The 16389-nt window shown below is 38.9% G+C and overlaps 7 protein-coding genes across 7 annotated transcripts; 4 read left to right on the top strand and 3 right to left on the bottom strand.

The window, feature by feature from the left end:
- Positions 1–100: 100 nt before the first annotated feature.
- On the bottom strand, positions 101–556 carry GCK72_007946 (uncharacterized protein; the record flags this gene model as incomplete). The annotated part of the gene is made up of 2 exons (XM_053726554.1): positions 101–378; positions 430–556. 2 exons carry the CDS (start codon positions 554–556, stop codon positions 101–103), a joined length of 405 nt encoding a protein of 134 aa, XP_053590748.1.
- A 324-nt stretch (positions 557–880) lies between these two features.
- Positions 881–1749, bottom strand: GCK72_007945 (uncharacterized protein; the record flags this gene model as incomplete). Its single annotated transcript, XM_053726553.1, has 4 exons — positions 881–1090; positions 1141–1291; positions 1415–1592; positions 1683–1749. 4 exons carry the CDS (start codon positions 1747–1749, stop codon positions 881–883), a joined length of 606 nt encoding a protein of 201 aa, XP_053590747.1.
- A 350-nt stretch (positions 1750–2099) lies between these two features.
- On the top strand, positions 2100–3004 carry GCK72_007944 (uncharacterized protein; the record flags this gene model as incomplete). The annotated part of the gene is made up of 4 exons (XM_053726552.1): positions 2100–2166; positions 2328–2503; positions 2551–2677; positions 2727–3004. The coding sequence occupies 4 exons, from the start codon at positions 2100–2102 to the stop codon at positions 3002–3004; spliced, it is 648 nt and encodes a 215-aa protein (XP_053590746.1).
- A 475-nt stretch (positions 3005–3479) lies between these two features.
- GCK72_007943 (uncharacterized protein) lies at positions 3480–4406 on the top strand (the record flags this gene model as incomplete). Its single annotated transcript, XM_003097109.2, has 4 exons — positions 3480–3546; positions 3658–3842; positions 3953–4079; positions 4132–4406. The coding sequence occupies 4 exons, from the start codon at positions 3480–3482 to the stop codon at positions 4404–4406; spliced, it is 654 nt and encodes a 217-aa protein (XP_003097157.2).
- A 915-nt stretch (positions 4407–5321) lies between these two features.
- Positions 5322–7292, top strand: GCK72_007942 (uncharacterized protein; the record flags this gene model as incomplete). The annotated part of the gene is made up of 4 exons (XM_053726551.1): positions 5322–5418; positions 5462–5712; positions 6841–6967; positions 7015–7292. The coding sequence occupies 4 exons, from the start codon at positions 5322–5324 to the stop codon at positions 7290–7292; spliced, it is 753 nt and encodes a 250-aa protein (XP_053590745.1).
- A 5167-nt stretch (positions 7293–12459) lies between these two features.
- Positions 12460–14669, bottom strand: GCK72_007940 (uncharacterized protein; the record flags this gene model as incomplete). The annotated part of the gene is made up of 3 exons (XM_053726549.1): positions 12460–12588; positions 12639–14537; positions 14586–14669. The coding sequence occupies 3 exons, from the start codon at positions 14667–14669 to the stop codon at positions 12460–12462; spliced, it is 2112 nt and encodes a 703-aa protein (XP_053590743.1).
- On the top strand, positions 12517–14565 carry GCK72_007941 (uncharacterized protein; the record flags this gene model as incomplete). The annotated part of the gene is made up of 3 exons (XM_053726550.1): positions 12517–12538; positions 12899–13855; positions 13901–14565. 3 exons carry the CDS (start codon positions 12517–12519, stop codon positions 14563–14565), a joined length of 1644 nt encoding a protein of 547 aa, XP_053590744.1.
- Positions 14670–16389: the final 1720 nt, after the last annotated feature.

Here is a 16389-nt window from a genome sequence, read left to right as displayed (position 1 = left end):
ATAATAACTAGGCTTGTCACCGTTCTCCCTATCACATAAATTTTCCCGACATGTTCAGCACAAAGAGAATAATTTATTTGTCGCAAATATAAGAAAAGTTTCAACTAAACTGTAATCCAGGGGCACCACAAAGGACAGCGTTCACTAGCGGATTTCCGAGACCAGATGTTGGAACAACTCTAAAATCTCCATAACCAGGTACACTAGAGTTCTTATTCAAAAACCAAGCAACATGACCATTGGGGTCAACAACTGTCGGTTGGGGATCCAAAAGTCCAACAGCCTGATTGTCGTTCCAATAGTACTTCCCGTCAGTTGAGTTCACACTTGCTGCTACCCAGAGCGCTGTGAGGTCATAGAGAACCGTTTCTTGGATATCTGAAAATCACAAAAGAGATGTAAGGTAGAATACTAATCTGATAGATTCACGTTTAATATATCTAAACTTTTCCTCGTCCGATTCCAAACTGCTTAAAACCAATCCATTAATTTGACAATTAAAAACTCCTCTGTTGTATTCGAAGACATTGGTACTGTTCGCGGTGAGTGAAAACATCTAGAATGAAGTGTTATTATTAGTTTAATTAGAGTGTTTATGGCACATTTCCTGTGAAACTCGAACATATCGATGAAAAAAGTCAAAACAGTTTTATGAGATGGTATTATGCATAGTGAGTACCCAAACAACTAATAACACATTGGTCCATTTCTCATTTGGCTCAACAGCAAGGGAATGGGCCATTCTTTGAGCAAAGGACTATTCTTTGCCTATGCAGCCAAAAGTTTCTCATGCATTGCGGTCAAGGAGAACTAGATGCAATCATATCTCATTATAAAACACAGTGAGAATAATTTATTTGAGGTAAATGTAAGAAAAGTGTCAGTTTGTAAACTGTAATCCAGGGGCACCACAAATAACACCGTTCACTTGTGGAGTTCCACGGCCAGATAGTGCAACAACTCTATGATCTCCATATCCAGGTATACTCGAGTTCTTATTAATAAACCAGGCAAAAGAACCAGCAGGATCTACAATTGTCGGTTGTTGATCGATAGTGGGAACAGCCTGTCCGTCATCCCAATAGTACTGCTGAGTAGTTGTGTTGACTGGCGCCAACCCAAAACGCAGTGAGGTCATACCGAATTGTTCTTTTGACCACTGAAAATAACAAGATATATAAGGTCGAATATTGATATCAAGGGTTTACAGTCGATATATGAAGCTTTCTCCTCGTCCGTTTCCATACTGCTTAAAACCAATCCATTAAGATTACAATCAGAAACAGCTCTGCTGTAGTTGTAGGAATTGGTACTGGTTCCGGTGAATGTAAACATCTAGAATGAATGAATAATCAATTATGAGGACAGACACGTTTAATAGTAAGAATTCAACAGTGATAAAAAAGGATCTCACCATTGAGCACCAGTATCCGTTCGGTAAGGCGCTACAGGGGCATCAACATTTGCACACGGATGTATGGTATTAGTTTTTGGAACAGTAGTTGTGGTTGTAGTGACAGTTGTTGGAGTAATAGATGGAACAGTAGTCCTTGTGGTTGTTTCTTCTTCACACGGTACTTCTTCAGGGTTTTCTGAACGATTGTTGCTCTTTGAAACTAGATAGAAAAAAAATCAAAATTTGTCACGACTAATTCTGTTTTACAGATTCCTTTAGTTCTTACCTCCTGTGACTTGAATGAATCCGATTGTTAGAATAAACAGAACTGGAAGAAGACGATAAGACACCATGTCTCAGTTGTTTCCACTTCTCCATCTCAATTCACTCTTTTTGTATTTGGATATAGTGGTTCTCATTGTTTATTGACACCCATAGAGAGTTCCCAGTGTTTATTGAGACAAAGGTTGTTGATTTCTTTTTGAAAAAGTACTGTAATTACTATACAGTTAAAAAATTCCGACTTCTGACAATCCTGGTTATAATATCAATTCCCTTCTTTCGTAACTTTTCAAAAGAGAACCAAAAACCTTTGTCTCAATAAACGCTGGGAATTTCCAATGGATGTCTATAAACAATGAGAACCACTATATCCAAATATAAAAAGAGTGAATTGAGATGGAGAAGTGGAAACAACTGAGACATGTTGTCTTATCGTCTCCTTCCAGTTCTTTTTATTCTAACAATCGGATTTGTCGGAGTCACAGGAGGTGAGAACTTAGGGAACCAGTAAAACAGAATTAGTCTTGACAAATTCTGAATGAAACTCAGTTTTGTTGTTAATAATAACCTTCCGAGTCATAACCTTCCAAATAAAAACTTACCGTATTATAACTGCACTTGAAGTTGGCTTCATTGAGTTTTATTTCAGAAAATCAAGAGGAAATTCCTTGTGAGGATGAGTCAACAACATCCAACAACAATGGAAAAGATACGACAGTCACAACAACACCTACTGTTCCCAAAACTACAACTATACGCCCGTGTGGAAAAGTCAATGCGCCTGTAACACCTTACCTAAGAAAGAATGGTTACTGGTGCTCAATGGTAAGGTATTTCAATTTTCTTTCTATTGAACGTGTATTTTATTTTAGATGTTTGTGTACGGCGCAAACAGTACTAATATCTATGGATACGACAATGCTGTTTTCGACTGTAATCTTAATAATTTGGTTTTGGGCAGTTTGGAAACGGACAAGGAAAAAGCTTCATATATTAAATGTAAATTCCTCAAATCAATATTCCACCTTACAACTCTTGTAATTTTCAGTGGTCCAAGAAACGGTTCTCTATGACCTCACTGCGTTCTGGGTAGCAGCGAGTCTCAACACAACTGATCATAAATACTATTGGGCCGATGGGCATGCAGTTGGACTTTTAGATCCCCAACCAACAGTTGTTGACCCCAATGGTCGTGTTGCTTGGTTCATTAATAAGAATTCAAGTGTACCTGGTTATGGAGATTACAGAGTTGTTGAAAAATCTGGTAACGGAAATCCGAAAGTCAATGCTAATTTGTGTGGTGCCCCTGGAATACAGTTTAATTGAAATAGTTTATTTTATTTCCCGGAAATAAAGCTTTCTCAGTTTAAGTTGTGACTTACATGATGGTCTCTAACAAGGGATTTTTTCTAGCCGAATGCAATGTCGACCATAACGAAAATGTCTAATTTTTACCAAAGGACGCTGAAATGTCATGGTTTCAAAGCGTGTAGCACCATGTTTTGGTGCAACATGTTATACATACCAGGCAACTACAGTAGAGAGTTCTCACAAACATATTTCTTACAAACTTTTTTAACTGTTCTGATTTTCGTAGAAAAAACCCAAGTTTTCAACTAAAAATGTTGAATTAAATTAAAATCTGAATATATACAGTAATCTAAGCATATTTTCAGAGAAGAACCAAAAACCTGTATCTCAATAAACACTGAGAACTTTCAATGGATGTCTATAAACAACGAGAACCAATGATTCCATAAAAAGAGTGAAATTGAGATTGAGAAGTGGAAACAACTGAGACATGGTGTCTTATCGTCTTCTTTCAGTTCTGTTTATTCTAGCTATTAGATTCATCGGAGTCAGAGGAGGTGAGAACTTAGGTTTGTTTGGCTTTTATTCATAACCTCACGAATTAAAACTTACCGTATCAGAACTGCATTTTTCTAATGATACCTAGTTTCAAGAAGCAAGCCGTTCAGAAAACCCTGAAGATGTACCGTGTGAAGAAGAAACAACAACCCGTACTACTGTCCCATCTACTACTCCAACAACTACACCTACCACCACAACTATTGTTGCACGTACTACGACCAGACGCCGGTGCGCAAATATTCGTGCGCCAGTAACACCTTTCCTAAGAAAGAATGGATACTGGTGCTCAATGGTAAGATATTTCAATTTTCTCACTGTTGAATGTGTCTGTCGTTATAATTGGTCTGACACACTTAGCAATATCAACACTCTGATCCAACTAATAATAATAATTTATTCTAGATGTTTACATTCGGCGCAAACAGTACTATGAACTATGACTATCAAGACGCAGTTACAGATTGTAATCTTAATGGATTGGTTATAGGCAGTTTGGAAACGGACGAGGAAAAGACTGCATATATTAAATGTAAATTCCTCAAATCAATAATATTTCATTTTACAACTCTTGTAATTTTCAGTGGTCCAAGAAACGATCCTCTATGACCTCACTGCTTTTTGGGTTGGCGCCAGTCTCAACACAACTGATCATAAATACTATTGGGATGACGGACTGGCTGTTGAACTTATGGATCCCCAACCGACAGTTGTAGACCCCAATGGTCATGTTGCTTGGTTTATTAATAAGAACTCAAGTGTACCTGGTTATGGAGATTACAGAGTTGTTGCAAAAACTGGTTTGGGAAATCCGAAAGTCAATGCTAACATGTGTGGAGCCCCGGGATTACAGTTTTAACTGAAACGTTTCTTTTATTTACAACAAATAAATCATTCTCACTATTCATTTTTTATAGCGCATTAAGATTGCACCTGCTATCACTTACAGTACCAGTCAAAAGTTTGTAAATTTTAGCTGGTTTCAGTTAAAAAATACCAACTTTGAGAAGATGTCTCGGTATCCCAGATTGACCCATGGAAAAAATGTTGCATGGATTATACGGATTCAAAGTAGAACTTCATTTTTGTAGTTGGCAACTTTTTTGTACGGTCAGATCCTAAGAAGTTACAGGCAGTCAATGTAAACAGCTCAAAAATCGCTCCATTTAGCACTGAAAAAAGTCACGAATTGCGAGAATTTTCTTTGACGATTGATAACTTTTTAGGTTGTGCCCGTACAAAAAAGTTGTCAACTACAAAGATAAATTTCTACTTTTGATCTGTATGATCCATAAACAATCGATATTGTGAGACTATCAGGGTGATAGTTGCACCTTTGCAAAGTTGACCATTTTCAACTACTTTTGAGAAGGAACCAAAAACCTGTGTCTCAATATGCACTGGGAACCAATGATTCTGACTATAAAATGACTGAATTGAGATGGAAAAGTGGAAACAACTAAGACATGGTGTCTTATTGTCTTCTTCCAGTTCTTCTTATTCTAGCTATCGGATTCATCCAAGTCACAGGAGGTGAGAACTTAGCAAATAATCCGTCTCCCAAATCATAACCCTCCGAATAAAAACTTACCGTATAAGAACTGCATTGTTCTAATGATACCTAGTTTCAAGAAGCACCAACCCATTCCTCTCATCTGCAATGAATTTCTGCAACCCCCCGACCCCTCGTTTTATTCCGCAACCCGAGAAATTTTTTATGGGTTGTGGTATATATATAAAAGAGAATGTTTTATTGTATGCTTTCCTTACAAACATGTTGGTGAGGACAGTTTTGGTATGTTTGGTGTTGGCTTCACTGTCGGAATGCATGTTCCGTCCCCAGCAACATCATTATGAGGAGTGCTCTTGTGGTGAGTTATACTTGGGGAAAAATAAATTTTCACCGTTTTTCAGAAGAAGAAGTACCGTGTGAAGAAGAACCAACACGTCCGCCTACTACAACTACAGTGAAACCAACAACTGTGCCGGTGACTACACCAACTACTACACGGACTACTACCCGTACCACTGTCCCATCTACCACCCCGACAACTCCCACGACGACAACAACTACAGTCGCAAGTACTACGACCATAAAACCGTGTGGAAATGTTCGCGCAGCTGTAGCGCCTTACCTGAGAAAGAACGGATACTGGTGCTCACTGGTAAGGTCCTTATTGCAGTTTTTAATTGTTTTTTCCAGAATAGAGAACTTATTCAGAATATATTCAATTTTTCCAACGACCGAGTCAAAAAAAACTAACCCTCCAATATTTTTATCGTTTTCAATAATTTAGCGCTTCAAAGCACCTTTTGAAACTGATGACCGTAAAAAAATTAAGAAAAAGAGCGAGATGCAGCGAATTTTCAAACAGGTTTTAGTTGGAGAGGATGTCCTTCTACTGGAGGCTGTCGTTATATTATTCGAACGAGGTTTTCAAAAGTTTCCATAAACTGTATTGTCAAGAAACAAAAAATTAAAATTAAAAACATGAAAAATTAATGAACAAACTGCGAATATACCCAAAAAAAATTCGCTCTATTATAGGTGTCGCTTTTATACAGTTTTCACGGTATGCGTTTAGAATGCTCTTACAAGGGAACCCCAAGACCATGCAAGTGCTTTTCTGGCTGAAACTTTCAGGATAAGTTAAGAATGAACTAAAAAGATGATTCTGAAGTTTTTGAAGCTCGCCCGATACTTCCAGCCATGTTATGAGCTCTCAAAGTTTTGCTCTAATTTAACACAGGAAGCCCCACTTTCTCGCTCTAAAACAGTTTTCAAAATATTTTTGCTTTCTAGTTCACTCGTTTTTATGACCGTTTATGTATATATATATATATATATATATATATATATACACAGGAAGCCCCATTTTCTCGCTCGAAAACAATTTTCAAAATATATAATATAATATATTTGTATATTATATTATATATTTATAAATAATATTTTTTTTAAAAAAAATATAATATTATATATATATATATATATATATATATATATAATATTATATATTTATAAATATATAATATAATATACAAATATATTATATTATATATTTTGAAAATTGTTTTCGAGCGAGAAAATGGGGCTTCCTGTGTTAAATTAGAGCAAAACTTTGAGAGCTCGCAACTCGGCTGAAAGTATCGGGCGGATTTCGAAAATCTCAGGAACGTCTTTTCAGTTCATTCTTAATTTATCCTGAAAGTTTCAGCCAGAAAAGCACTTGCATGATCTTGGGGTTCCCTTGTAAGAACATTCTAATTCGTCTCATAAAATTATATTTCAGATGGTATCCTTTGGCGCAGGCAGCACTAATTATTATGATTATGAGCGTGGACGTGAAGATTGTCTCATGAACAACTTGGTTGTGAGCAGTTTAGAAACGGATCAAGAAAAAGCTGCATACATTAGACGTAAAATATCCGGATAGGTTAATGATAAGAAAACTATTTAATTTCAGTGGCCCAAACCACTGTCTTATATGACCTCACTGCATTCTGGGTTGGCGCCAGTCTCAACACAACTGATCATAAATATTATTGGGATGACGGACAGGCTGTTGGACTTTTGGATCCCCAACCAAGAGTTGTAGACCCCAATGGTCATGTCGCTTGGTTTTTGAATAAGAATTCTAGTGTACCTGGATATGGAGATTTCAGAGTTGTTGCAAAAACTGGTGAAGGACCTCCAAAAGTCAACGGTCTGTTATGTGGAGCTCCTGGGCTACAGTTTAATTGAAACCGTTTATTTTATTTCCCGGAAATAAAGTTTTTTCAGTGTATCGCTTTACGGAACCTTTCTTTACCACAAATCTCTCAAAACGTTCGTCAGAATACTATTTATAAGAGCTCATTGTTCTATTTAATAAGAAAGAACAATAAAAAGACAAGCATTTCAGAAAACAAGAAAAAATTACAAGTACCTTGAAGTTGCATAATTATAAATTTCGAAGCACTCGGTTCAATACAACACGAGATATTGAGAGAAAAATGAAAGATTTGTGAAAAAAATTATTCCCCCTTATTTTATGGCTGTAATTCTTTATTGGCCAGAATTCCAATTACCGTAAATACTGAATTATAACGGCACCTGTAATAAAACGGCAGATGTATTATAACCGCACCTCATCTATACTCAGAATCATGGATATGATTATCAGAGGCTTTTTTTCTTGGTTCTGATCAGAAGTAACGCAATGAGTAACTTTTTGATCGGCAAATAAAACGTCCAAAAATTTTTTTTCCGTTCAATTTTAATGAGTTTCCAAAACAAATAATTTTCTTTGGGGAGCAGTTGAAAAATATCACGGCACGCCGTTATAATACAGTATTCACGGTAATTCTTACATGTCTCGATAGCCAGATTTACAGTGAACTTAAATCTAGAAATTTCAAAAATTCTGAAATGACGCTGAATGAAGAAGGTGACCGCAAAAACCGTGAATTTCTCAAGTCAGTATTTAAAAAAAACAGATGCTCTTACTTTTTTACTTATAATTTTGCTCTAAATGCTCGAAACAAACCCTTTTTGACTCCCCATGTGCGTCACAATGGGAACGGTACAAAAAAAGAAAAAATCTAAAAAGTTGACAAAATTAAAAGTTATTCACGAAAAACACTGCGAACGCTTCTACTTTGACAGACTCCGCCCACTCCAATCTCGTCATTAGGCAATTTAAGAAGAATCAGATAGCTACGACCATTTTGAAACAAGTTATGAGCGTTTATCTATTTTTGTAATTTTTATGCAAGCAAGCAGTAGGTGAACAACTTGCGAACGGCATTAAAATCAAGACTTAACAATGAGCGCAATTCCACCTTCCGCCTTACGCCTTCCGCTTTCCGCAACTTTTCTCTTTTCGCCTTACGCTTTCCGCTTTCCGCCAAAAATTTTCCTATTTCCGCTTTCCGCCTTCCGCCTTCCGCCAAAAAATTTTCGCTTCCGCCTTCCACTCTCCGCTTTCCGCCGATATTTTTTCAATTCCGCCTTCCGCCTTCCGTTTTCCGCCCATAAAATGTTCATTCCGCTTTCCGCCTTCCGCCTTCCCCCATTTCAAAAACCGCATTCTCTGCCCTGAACTAGAGTAGAGCCAGGCTTCAAGAGTCGGAAACAACTTTTGGAGACGCGTGTCAAAAAAGTTCCCATCTCGAGAACCCGGGCAACAAAACCAAAGAAAATCACGCAAGAACAGTTTGGAGAAATTAGTTTTTATGGTACTTGCTTCCTGTATGCAAAGTTTTGAAATTCATCTTTAGTAGATGCACCAGTCACAGTTCTTGATAAATCAAAAGGGAAGCTGGATGTATTAGGTTGATGCATAAGTTTCTTTCTTTTTTTGGGTAATTTTTGGTATGAAATTTCTAGAAGACTAATAGTTCACATAATAAGAAACATTGTTGGTTAGTACCTATAACTCATTGTGATTATACCTGTGACTTGACGTCCACCATCCGCCTAATCTCAGCCGGAGCCACGTCAAAACACTTGAGGAACCCTTTTTTGGTACCATTTTTCGTCTCTATTTTTTTCCTAGAAAATGTTGACAAGAATGTGTGAGCTATTCAGAATTAAAACAAGCAAGAAAAGCTATTTATAAAAAGCAAATAAAAGCATTCCAACTAAGCAACGATAGTTCAGTGCGGGTCCCTGATGAAAGGGTAGGATCAGCAATTTAGGAGTGCGCGAGTATTTTCGATATTTCTTTAACTGTAGATAGGGAAATTGGTGGAAATGTTGGTAATTGAGTAAAGTAGACATTGATGTTTCTAAATTTACTTTGTTTCCAATATTCACATCTTTTGTCCTTTTTCGCAGAAAGCCCGAAGTCAACATCATCAAAATCACTTGATTTTTGAGTTTGATGAGGCCTACTGCTCCTACCTCTAAAGCAATCTACTAGATATTTTGCACATTTTTAGATCAATGTGTGTACTATTGATTACTTACAATAAAATTGTTCAGACTTATTTGTGAGCGTTCAGAAGAGACCTAGACTCCACTCAGGTCTAGGACACAAAATTTCTCGAAAGCGCAAAAATAATAAGAAATTTATCAGCCAAGTTTTATCACTCAATTTGATGGCTTTGTCATAAACTTTTTCAAGACATAATTTTCTCATGTTATCCTCTAACTTTTACAAATAGTTTGGTACAAATGTGCTCTCAAATATTTCTGTAATTTGTTTGAACCCAGCTGAACCATGGTTTCTCGTTGCTGTCGATCGTCTTATCACAACTTTTTTGTTTTCTACATTCCGACTGAAAACTAAAATGAGATAACAAGATCAAATCTTTTTCTATAAATTGCGTTCAATTTCTTATGAAGATCTTATCATTTCGATACCAATGCGACAAAAATCAAAAAACTTTCCAAAACAGGCATTTGGTTGGCGATCAAAAAAGCCATCGTTTTCACGAGCGGACTGTTTAGGCACCAACTTGAAACATTATATGTTAGCCACTAAAGAGGTCATTAGAATGCAAAAAAATTTGGGTTGAAAAACAACCTCATCGCTTAGAGACCGGGAGCCAAAGTCACACCTTCAAAAAAGAAAGAAACTTATGCATCAACCTAATAGCTGTGATGAAGTGCTGTGCAAGAAAGCTGGTCTGGACGTTTCAGGAAGGTCGAATGATTCTTAAAATGTGTAACCGATGTGTGGACCTCAAGAGGATATGTAAGAATTTTAAATTGATTTAGTTTTCTTTTGAAGTAAAGTTTTTTGACATTGAATGATTTGTCTTCTTTTTTAACGCATAAGGTGAAGAGTGAGATTTTAATCTTGACCACCCCAACAAGAAACATTCTAAAATCATTCGTTGGCGTCCACCCGTACACTATTTTTTTCTCTGCCGTCTGTTTCTCTCGACATTGTGTCTCTCCTTCCTAAAGTACAGTATCCCCAATTGGAAAAAAAAGCTTACCTGTAACAGTATACCTACAATTACACTCGAGCTGACATAACAATTGGATTTCTAGACCATGAGTAATATGAAATGAACATTTCAAGACTGAAACAAAAACAATAACCAAAAGTTCTGAAATTTTAAACAAAACTTGAAAATGTGAAACATTTTAATAAATTGTGAAAAAAATTGACAGAAATTGAATGTCCGGTACCTACCGGTTTCATCTCTAAAAAGTCCATAAAGTCATCTCAAGTGTCAGACTTGTCTTCACAACTCGCGGGCTCGATGCAGTTGCGCTCTAGCGCACTGTATCTATTCTCCGGCGCGAACACGCTAAAGTGAAGAGGAAAAGTGAATTTTATTCATTCTCGAGCTTGGGGACACCTTGTGTAAGATGGTTTTCATCCCTTTCTGTCAAGTTTCGCCCTTTTATTCTTTTTGGGTGTTTTTATCACCATTTTCTATCGTTTTTTATAGTTTTTTTGTGTCTTCTTAGCTTAGGTGTAGCTGTTAGACTTATTAATGCTTTCTCGCTCTTTTGTGATCAATTATCGACAAGATAATTGATTGATTGTTACTATAATAAACTGGTAACTATCTAGAAAACTGTGTTTATTGATTTTTTTTCTTGTCTTTTCGCTTATTGTCTTTATAACCAGATATTGGCGTGACACCGTTGTCACGTTAAAGGTGGACTAAGGTCAACTCTGATATTTTCATAGAATAATGTATGAGTACCTGTGAGTTCATTTTCATATCGAAAGAATTTTAAAAATCGATCTGGAACCCTGAGAGAGCGATCGCCGGTGAGTTTGGGCATTTCGGTGGCCTAGAAATTCGACTTCGCCCATGTTGATTTTTTCAAATTTTATCGCTATTTTCGGTCATTTTTGTTGTTTTCTTTCAATAATTTCGAAAGTAAACGGCAAAAATTGATAGAATTATTACAAAAATGTTAGAAAAAACGAAGAAAACTCGAAAAAAACAACATTTTCGAAAAGTTCTAGAATGTTCCACTGCCACAGAAATGCCCAAACTGTTTTGCCGCTCGTTCTCCGCGGTGAATGGACCGAATTATAAAACTCTTTTGATATGAGAATGAACATACGGAAATGAACAAATGAGCATACGACTGAACTCGAATTGCTGAGTCATACCGTCAATTTTCACCATACTTGTCACGGGCCGGGCCGGGCCGGGCCGGGCCGGGCCGAAATCAGGAAAAATCTCGGCCCGGCCCGGCCCGGCCCGGCCCGGCCCGTGGCCCGGCCCGGCCCGCTCGGCCCGTTTTGAAACATTTTTTCAAAACATTTTGAGTTTTTCAATTTTTTTTGGAAATTTTTTGAAAAAAGTATAGTTTTCGAATAAACATTTAAAATTGAATCAAAATGTGAATATGTAATGATAATTTAAGCATTTTTACTGTTTTTTTTCGAAAAATTTCAAAAAAAAATTGGTAAAAATGGGTACCCATTTTTGAATCCGGGCCGACCGGGCCGAGCCGGGCCGAGCCGGGCCGGGCCGGGCCGGGCCGGGCCGACGGGCCGAGCCGGGCCGGCCCGATTTTTGACAAGTATGATTTTCACCGGCCACCGAAATGCCCAAACTCACCGGCGATCGCTTTCAGCGGGTTCCAGATCGATGTTTAAAATTTTTTCGGGCCGGGCCGGTAGAAAATTTTCAAGGCCCGGCTTCAAAAAATGACCTTTTTTCCTAATTTTTTTTCGCAATTTTTTCAATTTTTCATCGGAAATGTGACCATTTTTGACTATTTTTCAGAATTTCTTCTAATTCTGACTGACAGTCGAAAATTTGACTTTTTCGCAAAAAAATTCAAAAAATTTGAAAAAATTTGAAAATTTGACTTTTGCGCCAATTTGCCCAGGCCCTGATTTCGCCGACAAAGCCCGGCCCAGAATAACTCGGCCCGGAATGCATACGAATAACTCATTTTTCCAATACATTTCACATATACTTTATTCTCAAAAAAAATGAACTCATAACATTCTGCTAGCAGCAATGCATCCAATGGCTTCAATCGGTTTTCCAGAATAATGCCATTCGTTGTTACTGCAGGTTAAGAAAGGGCGAGAAGTAGCAGTGTTCTCCACAGTGATCTTGTCGAACTGCAATTAGTTTTGAAAAGAAGAAGTTCAAACATTTTGAAGGAATTTACCTCGTTGTTATAGTAACCGACAAATATATTACTGTCATCACGAGTATAATCTTCTGAATTGGTGAATACACACTCTATTTTTGCATCGCAATTGGTTATGTTTAGAAGAGGGAGGTTTGCACGGAACAAAATGTATTCAGGCCAAGGATACTGCAACTCCGTTTCATTCATTCTTTGTTTCCACCAATCATTTGTGAAAAGTCCAGAGTTTATCGGAATTTGTTCCACGCTAATACATCCACAATAAGGATCAGTTGTAGTCGCGACAGTAGTGGAGGTTGGCTCAGGGGTGGTGGTCGTAACGGTAGTAGAAGTTGGCTCAGGGGTCGACGTCACTTCTAGAGTCGTAGTCGGCTCCGCGGTAGTCGTCGGTTCTGGAGTCGTTGTTGTCGGCTCCTCGGTAGTTGTTGGCTCCGGAGTAGTTGTTGTTACAGTAGTGGTAGTTGGTTCCGGGGTAGTGGTGGTCACGGTGGTAGTCGTTGGCTCTACAGTCGAAGTAGGTTCTTCAGTAGTCGTCGGGACTGTGGTAGTCGTTGGTTCCGGGGTAGTAGTGGTGACAGTAGTGGATGTTGGCTCCGGGGTGCTCGTCGTAACGGTAGTAGTAGTCGGCTCCTCGGTAGTCGTCGGCTCTGGAGTCGTTGTAGTGACGGTAGTGGTAGTTGGCTCTACAGTAGTTGTCGGCTCTGGGGTAGTCGTCGGCTCTGGAGTCGTAGTCGGGAGAACGGTGGTTGTCGGTTCCGCTGTCGACGTCAATTCTAGAGTCGTAGTCGGTTCCTCAGTAGTCGTTGGCTCCGGGGTGGTAGTGGTGGCGGTAGTAGTCGTCGGTTCTGGAGTAGAAGTCGGAACAGCCGTGGTACTAGTGGGTTCTGGAGTCGTCGTTGTTTCCACAGTAGTTGTCCGAACAGCCGTAGAGGGCTCAGCGGTCGTAGTCGGCTCCTCGATTGTCGTCGGTGCAGCCGTGGACGTTGGTTCTACAGTAGTTGTCGGTGCAGCCGTGGACGTTGGCTCCGGAGTCGTGGTAGGAACAGTGGTAGTCGTCGGCTCCGGGGTAGTGGTGGTGACGGTAGTGGTAGTTGGTTCCGGGGTTGAAGTCAGTTCTGGAGTCGTAGTCGGCTCCTCGGTAGTTGTCGGTGCAGCCGTAGAGGTTGGCTCTGGAGTGGTCGGCTCAACAGTAGTCGTCGGTTCTAGAGTAGAAGTCGGCTCCGGTGTAGTTGTCGGTGCAGCCGTGGACGTTGGCTCCTGAGTAGATGTTGGCTCTACAGTCGACGATGACTCAGGGGTAGTGGTCGGAACTGTGGTGGTCGTCGGCTCCGGGGTAGTAGTGGTGACGGTAGTGGTAGTTAGTTCCGGGGTTGACGTCAGTTCTGGAGTCGTTGTCGGCTCCTCGGTAGTTGTCGGTGCAGCCGTAGAGGTTAGCTCTGGAGTCGTGGTAGGAACAGTGGTAGTCGTCGGCTCCGGAGTAGTGGTTGTCGGCTCAGGGGTCGAGGTCAGCTCTGGAGTCGTAGTCGGGAGAGCGGTGGTTGCGGGCTCCTCAGTCGTTGTTGGTTCTGGAGTAGAAGTTGGAATAGCCGTGGACGTCAGTTGTGGAGTCGTAGTCGGCTCCTCAGTAGTCGTCAATTCCGGAGTTGTACTTGGAACAGCGGTGGACGTTGGCTCCGTGGTAGTCGGTTCCATAGTAGTCGTCGGTGCAGCAGTGGATGGCTCAGCGATCGGCGATGGCTCCGGGGTAGTGGAATTCAGGAGAGCTGTAGTTGTCGGTTCCACAGTAGTCGTTGGCTCTACGGTAGTCGTAGTGGGGACAGTTGACTCAGATGGCGTAGATGAAGAAGGGTTTCGGGAAGATAATATCTCAAGTGTACTCGGCATCAAAGTAGAAGCTTCCAGAGTACTCGGCGATGGCTGTAAACCATATAATCCTGTAAAATAACTCTCCTAGGTTGAACTTACATGGTGAGGAGCTGTTGGAGCAGGACCGCAAGCGGCATCCACTTGTGCCACGAAGACAAGAAGGAGGAAAAGGTGAGAATTCATCGAGAATATGACTTTCCAGTGGTCGATTCACCGCTTTTATTGAGTTTTTGGAGGGGGTGGATGCCACATTGATGTAATTGATATTCAATTATTCCTCCCATCGCTTGCAGAGAGATTTTCTCTCTTTCTCTAGTTCATTAGATTTTTGTTGTTGATGTTTAGGGGACAAAGATCGTACTGAAAGGAATCTTAGAAAAGCTGAAAATTTCAGATGGAGCAAGTTGTCATCTTTAAAGACGCATATCTCGAAAGTGGGCGGAGCTATCTGAAAATAGTCAATTACAAAAACACAAAAATAGATTGGATCTACAAAATGATTGTAAACTCAAAAAAATTGGACCAAAACGGAAGCCATGACGGGATCTCAAAATTAGGAGCCGATATTATCCAATCTTATCATCCTCACAGTACTTTAAAGGCGCATATCTCACAAGTGAGCGGAGCTATTAAAAAGTTGTCAACTACAAAAATGGAGAACCAGGTTTGGTCTTCAAAATGAGTGTAAATTCAAAAAAATTGGTTCAAAATGTAAGCCATGACGAAATTTCTGATGTACAGCGATTTTAGCCGATTTTTTCATCCTTGAAGCACTTTGAAGACGGATATCTCAAAAGTAGGCGGAACTATCAAAATATTGTCAACCACAAAAATGAAAAAATAGCTTTGATTTACAAAATGAGTACAAAATGGTAAATTTTCAAGCAAACATAAAAGCCGTGACGGGATCTCAAGGTTCAAGTCGATTTCAACCAATCTTATCATCCTTGCTGTACTTTAAAAGCGCATATCTTGAAAGTGGGCGAAGCTATCAAAAATATTTCAATTGTAAAAATAAAGAGCTATTTTTGATCTACAAAATGAATGTAAACTTTTAAAAAATTGGACCAGAACGGAAGCCATGACGGGATCTTAAAGTTATCCTCCCTGCAGCACTTTAAATACGCATGGCTCAAAAATAGATGGAGCTATCAAAAAATTGTCAACTACAAAAATAGAAAACTAGATTTGATCTACAGAAATACTGTAAATTCAAAAAATTTGATTAAAAACTGAAGTCATGTCGAAATCTCAAATAAACAGCAATTTTAGCCGATTTTTTCATCCTTGGAGCACTTAGAAGACGGTCATCTCAAAATTGGGCGGAGATATCAAAAAGTTGTCAATTACAACACTAAATGATTAAACTTGATCTACAAAATGACTGTAAATCCAAAAAAATTGGTTGGAAATGGAAGCCATAACGGGATCTGGAATATTTATAAATCGATTTTATCCAATGTTACCATTCCCGCAGTACTTTAAAGGCGCATATCTCAAAAGCGAGCGGAGCTATTAAAAAATCGTTAACTGGAGAAATAAAAAACTAGATTTGATCTACAAAATGAATGTAAGTTCAAAAAAAACTGATTAAAACGGAAGTCCGTGACGGGATCTCAAATATTCAGCGATTTTGCCCGATTTTATCTTCCCTACAGTACTTTCAAGGCGCATATCTCAAAAGTGGGCCAAGCTATAAAAAAGTTGTCAACTGAAAAAATGGAGAGCAAGATTTGATCTACAAAATGAATGTAAATTCTTATTAAAAATTGGTTGAAAACGGAAGTCATGACGGGATCTCACAGTTTTAGCCAATTTCAACCAATCTTAACATTCTCACATAAAGGCGCAAATATCAAAATTGAGCATAGCTTTAACAAAATTGTCAACTGGAAAAATAGAG

The sequence above is a fragment of the Caenorhabditis remanei genome, chromosome II (genome assembly GCF_010183535.1).
Source record: "Caenorhabditis remanei strain PX506 chromosome II, whole genome shotgun sequence".
Classification (NCBI taxonomy): Eukaryota; Metazoa; Nematoda; class Chromadorea; order Rhabditida; family Rhabditidae; genus Caenorhabditis; species Caenorhabditis remanei.
The sequence above is the reverse complement of the archived record's forward strand: the minus strand, read 5'-3'. Positions and strand labels throughout refer to the sequence as shown.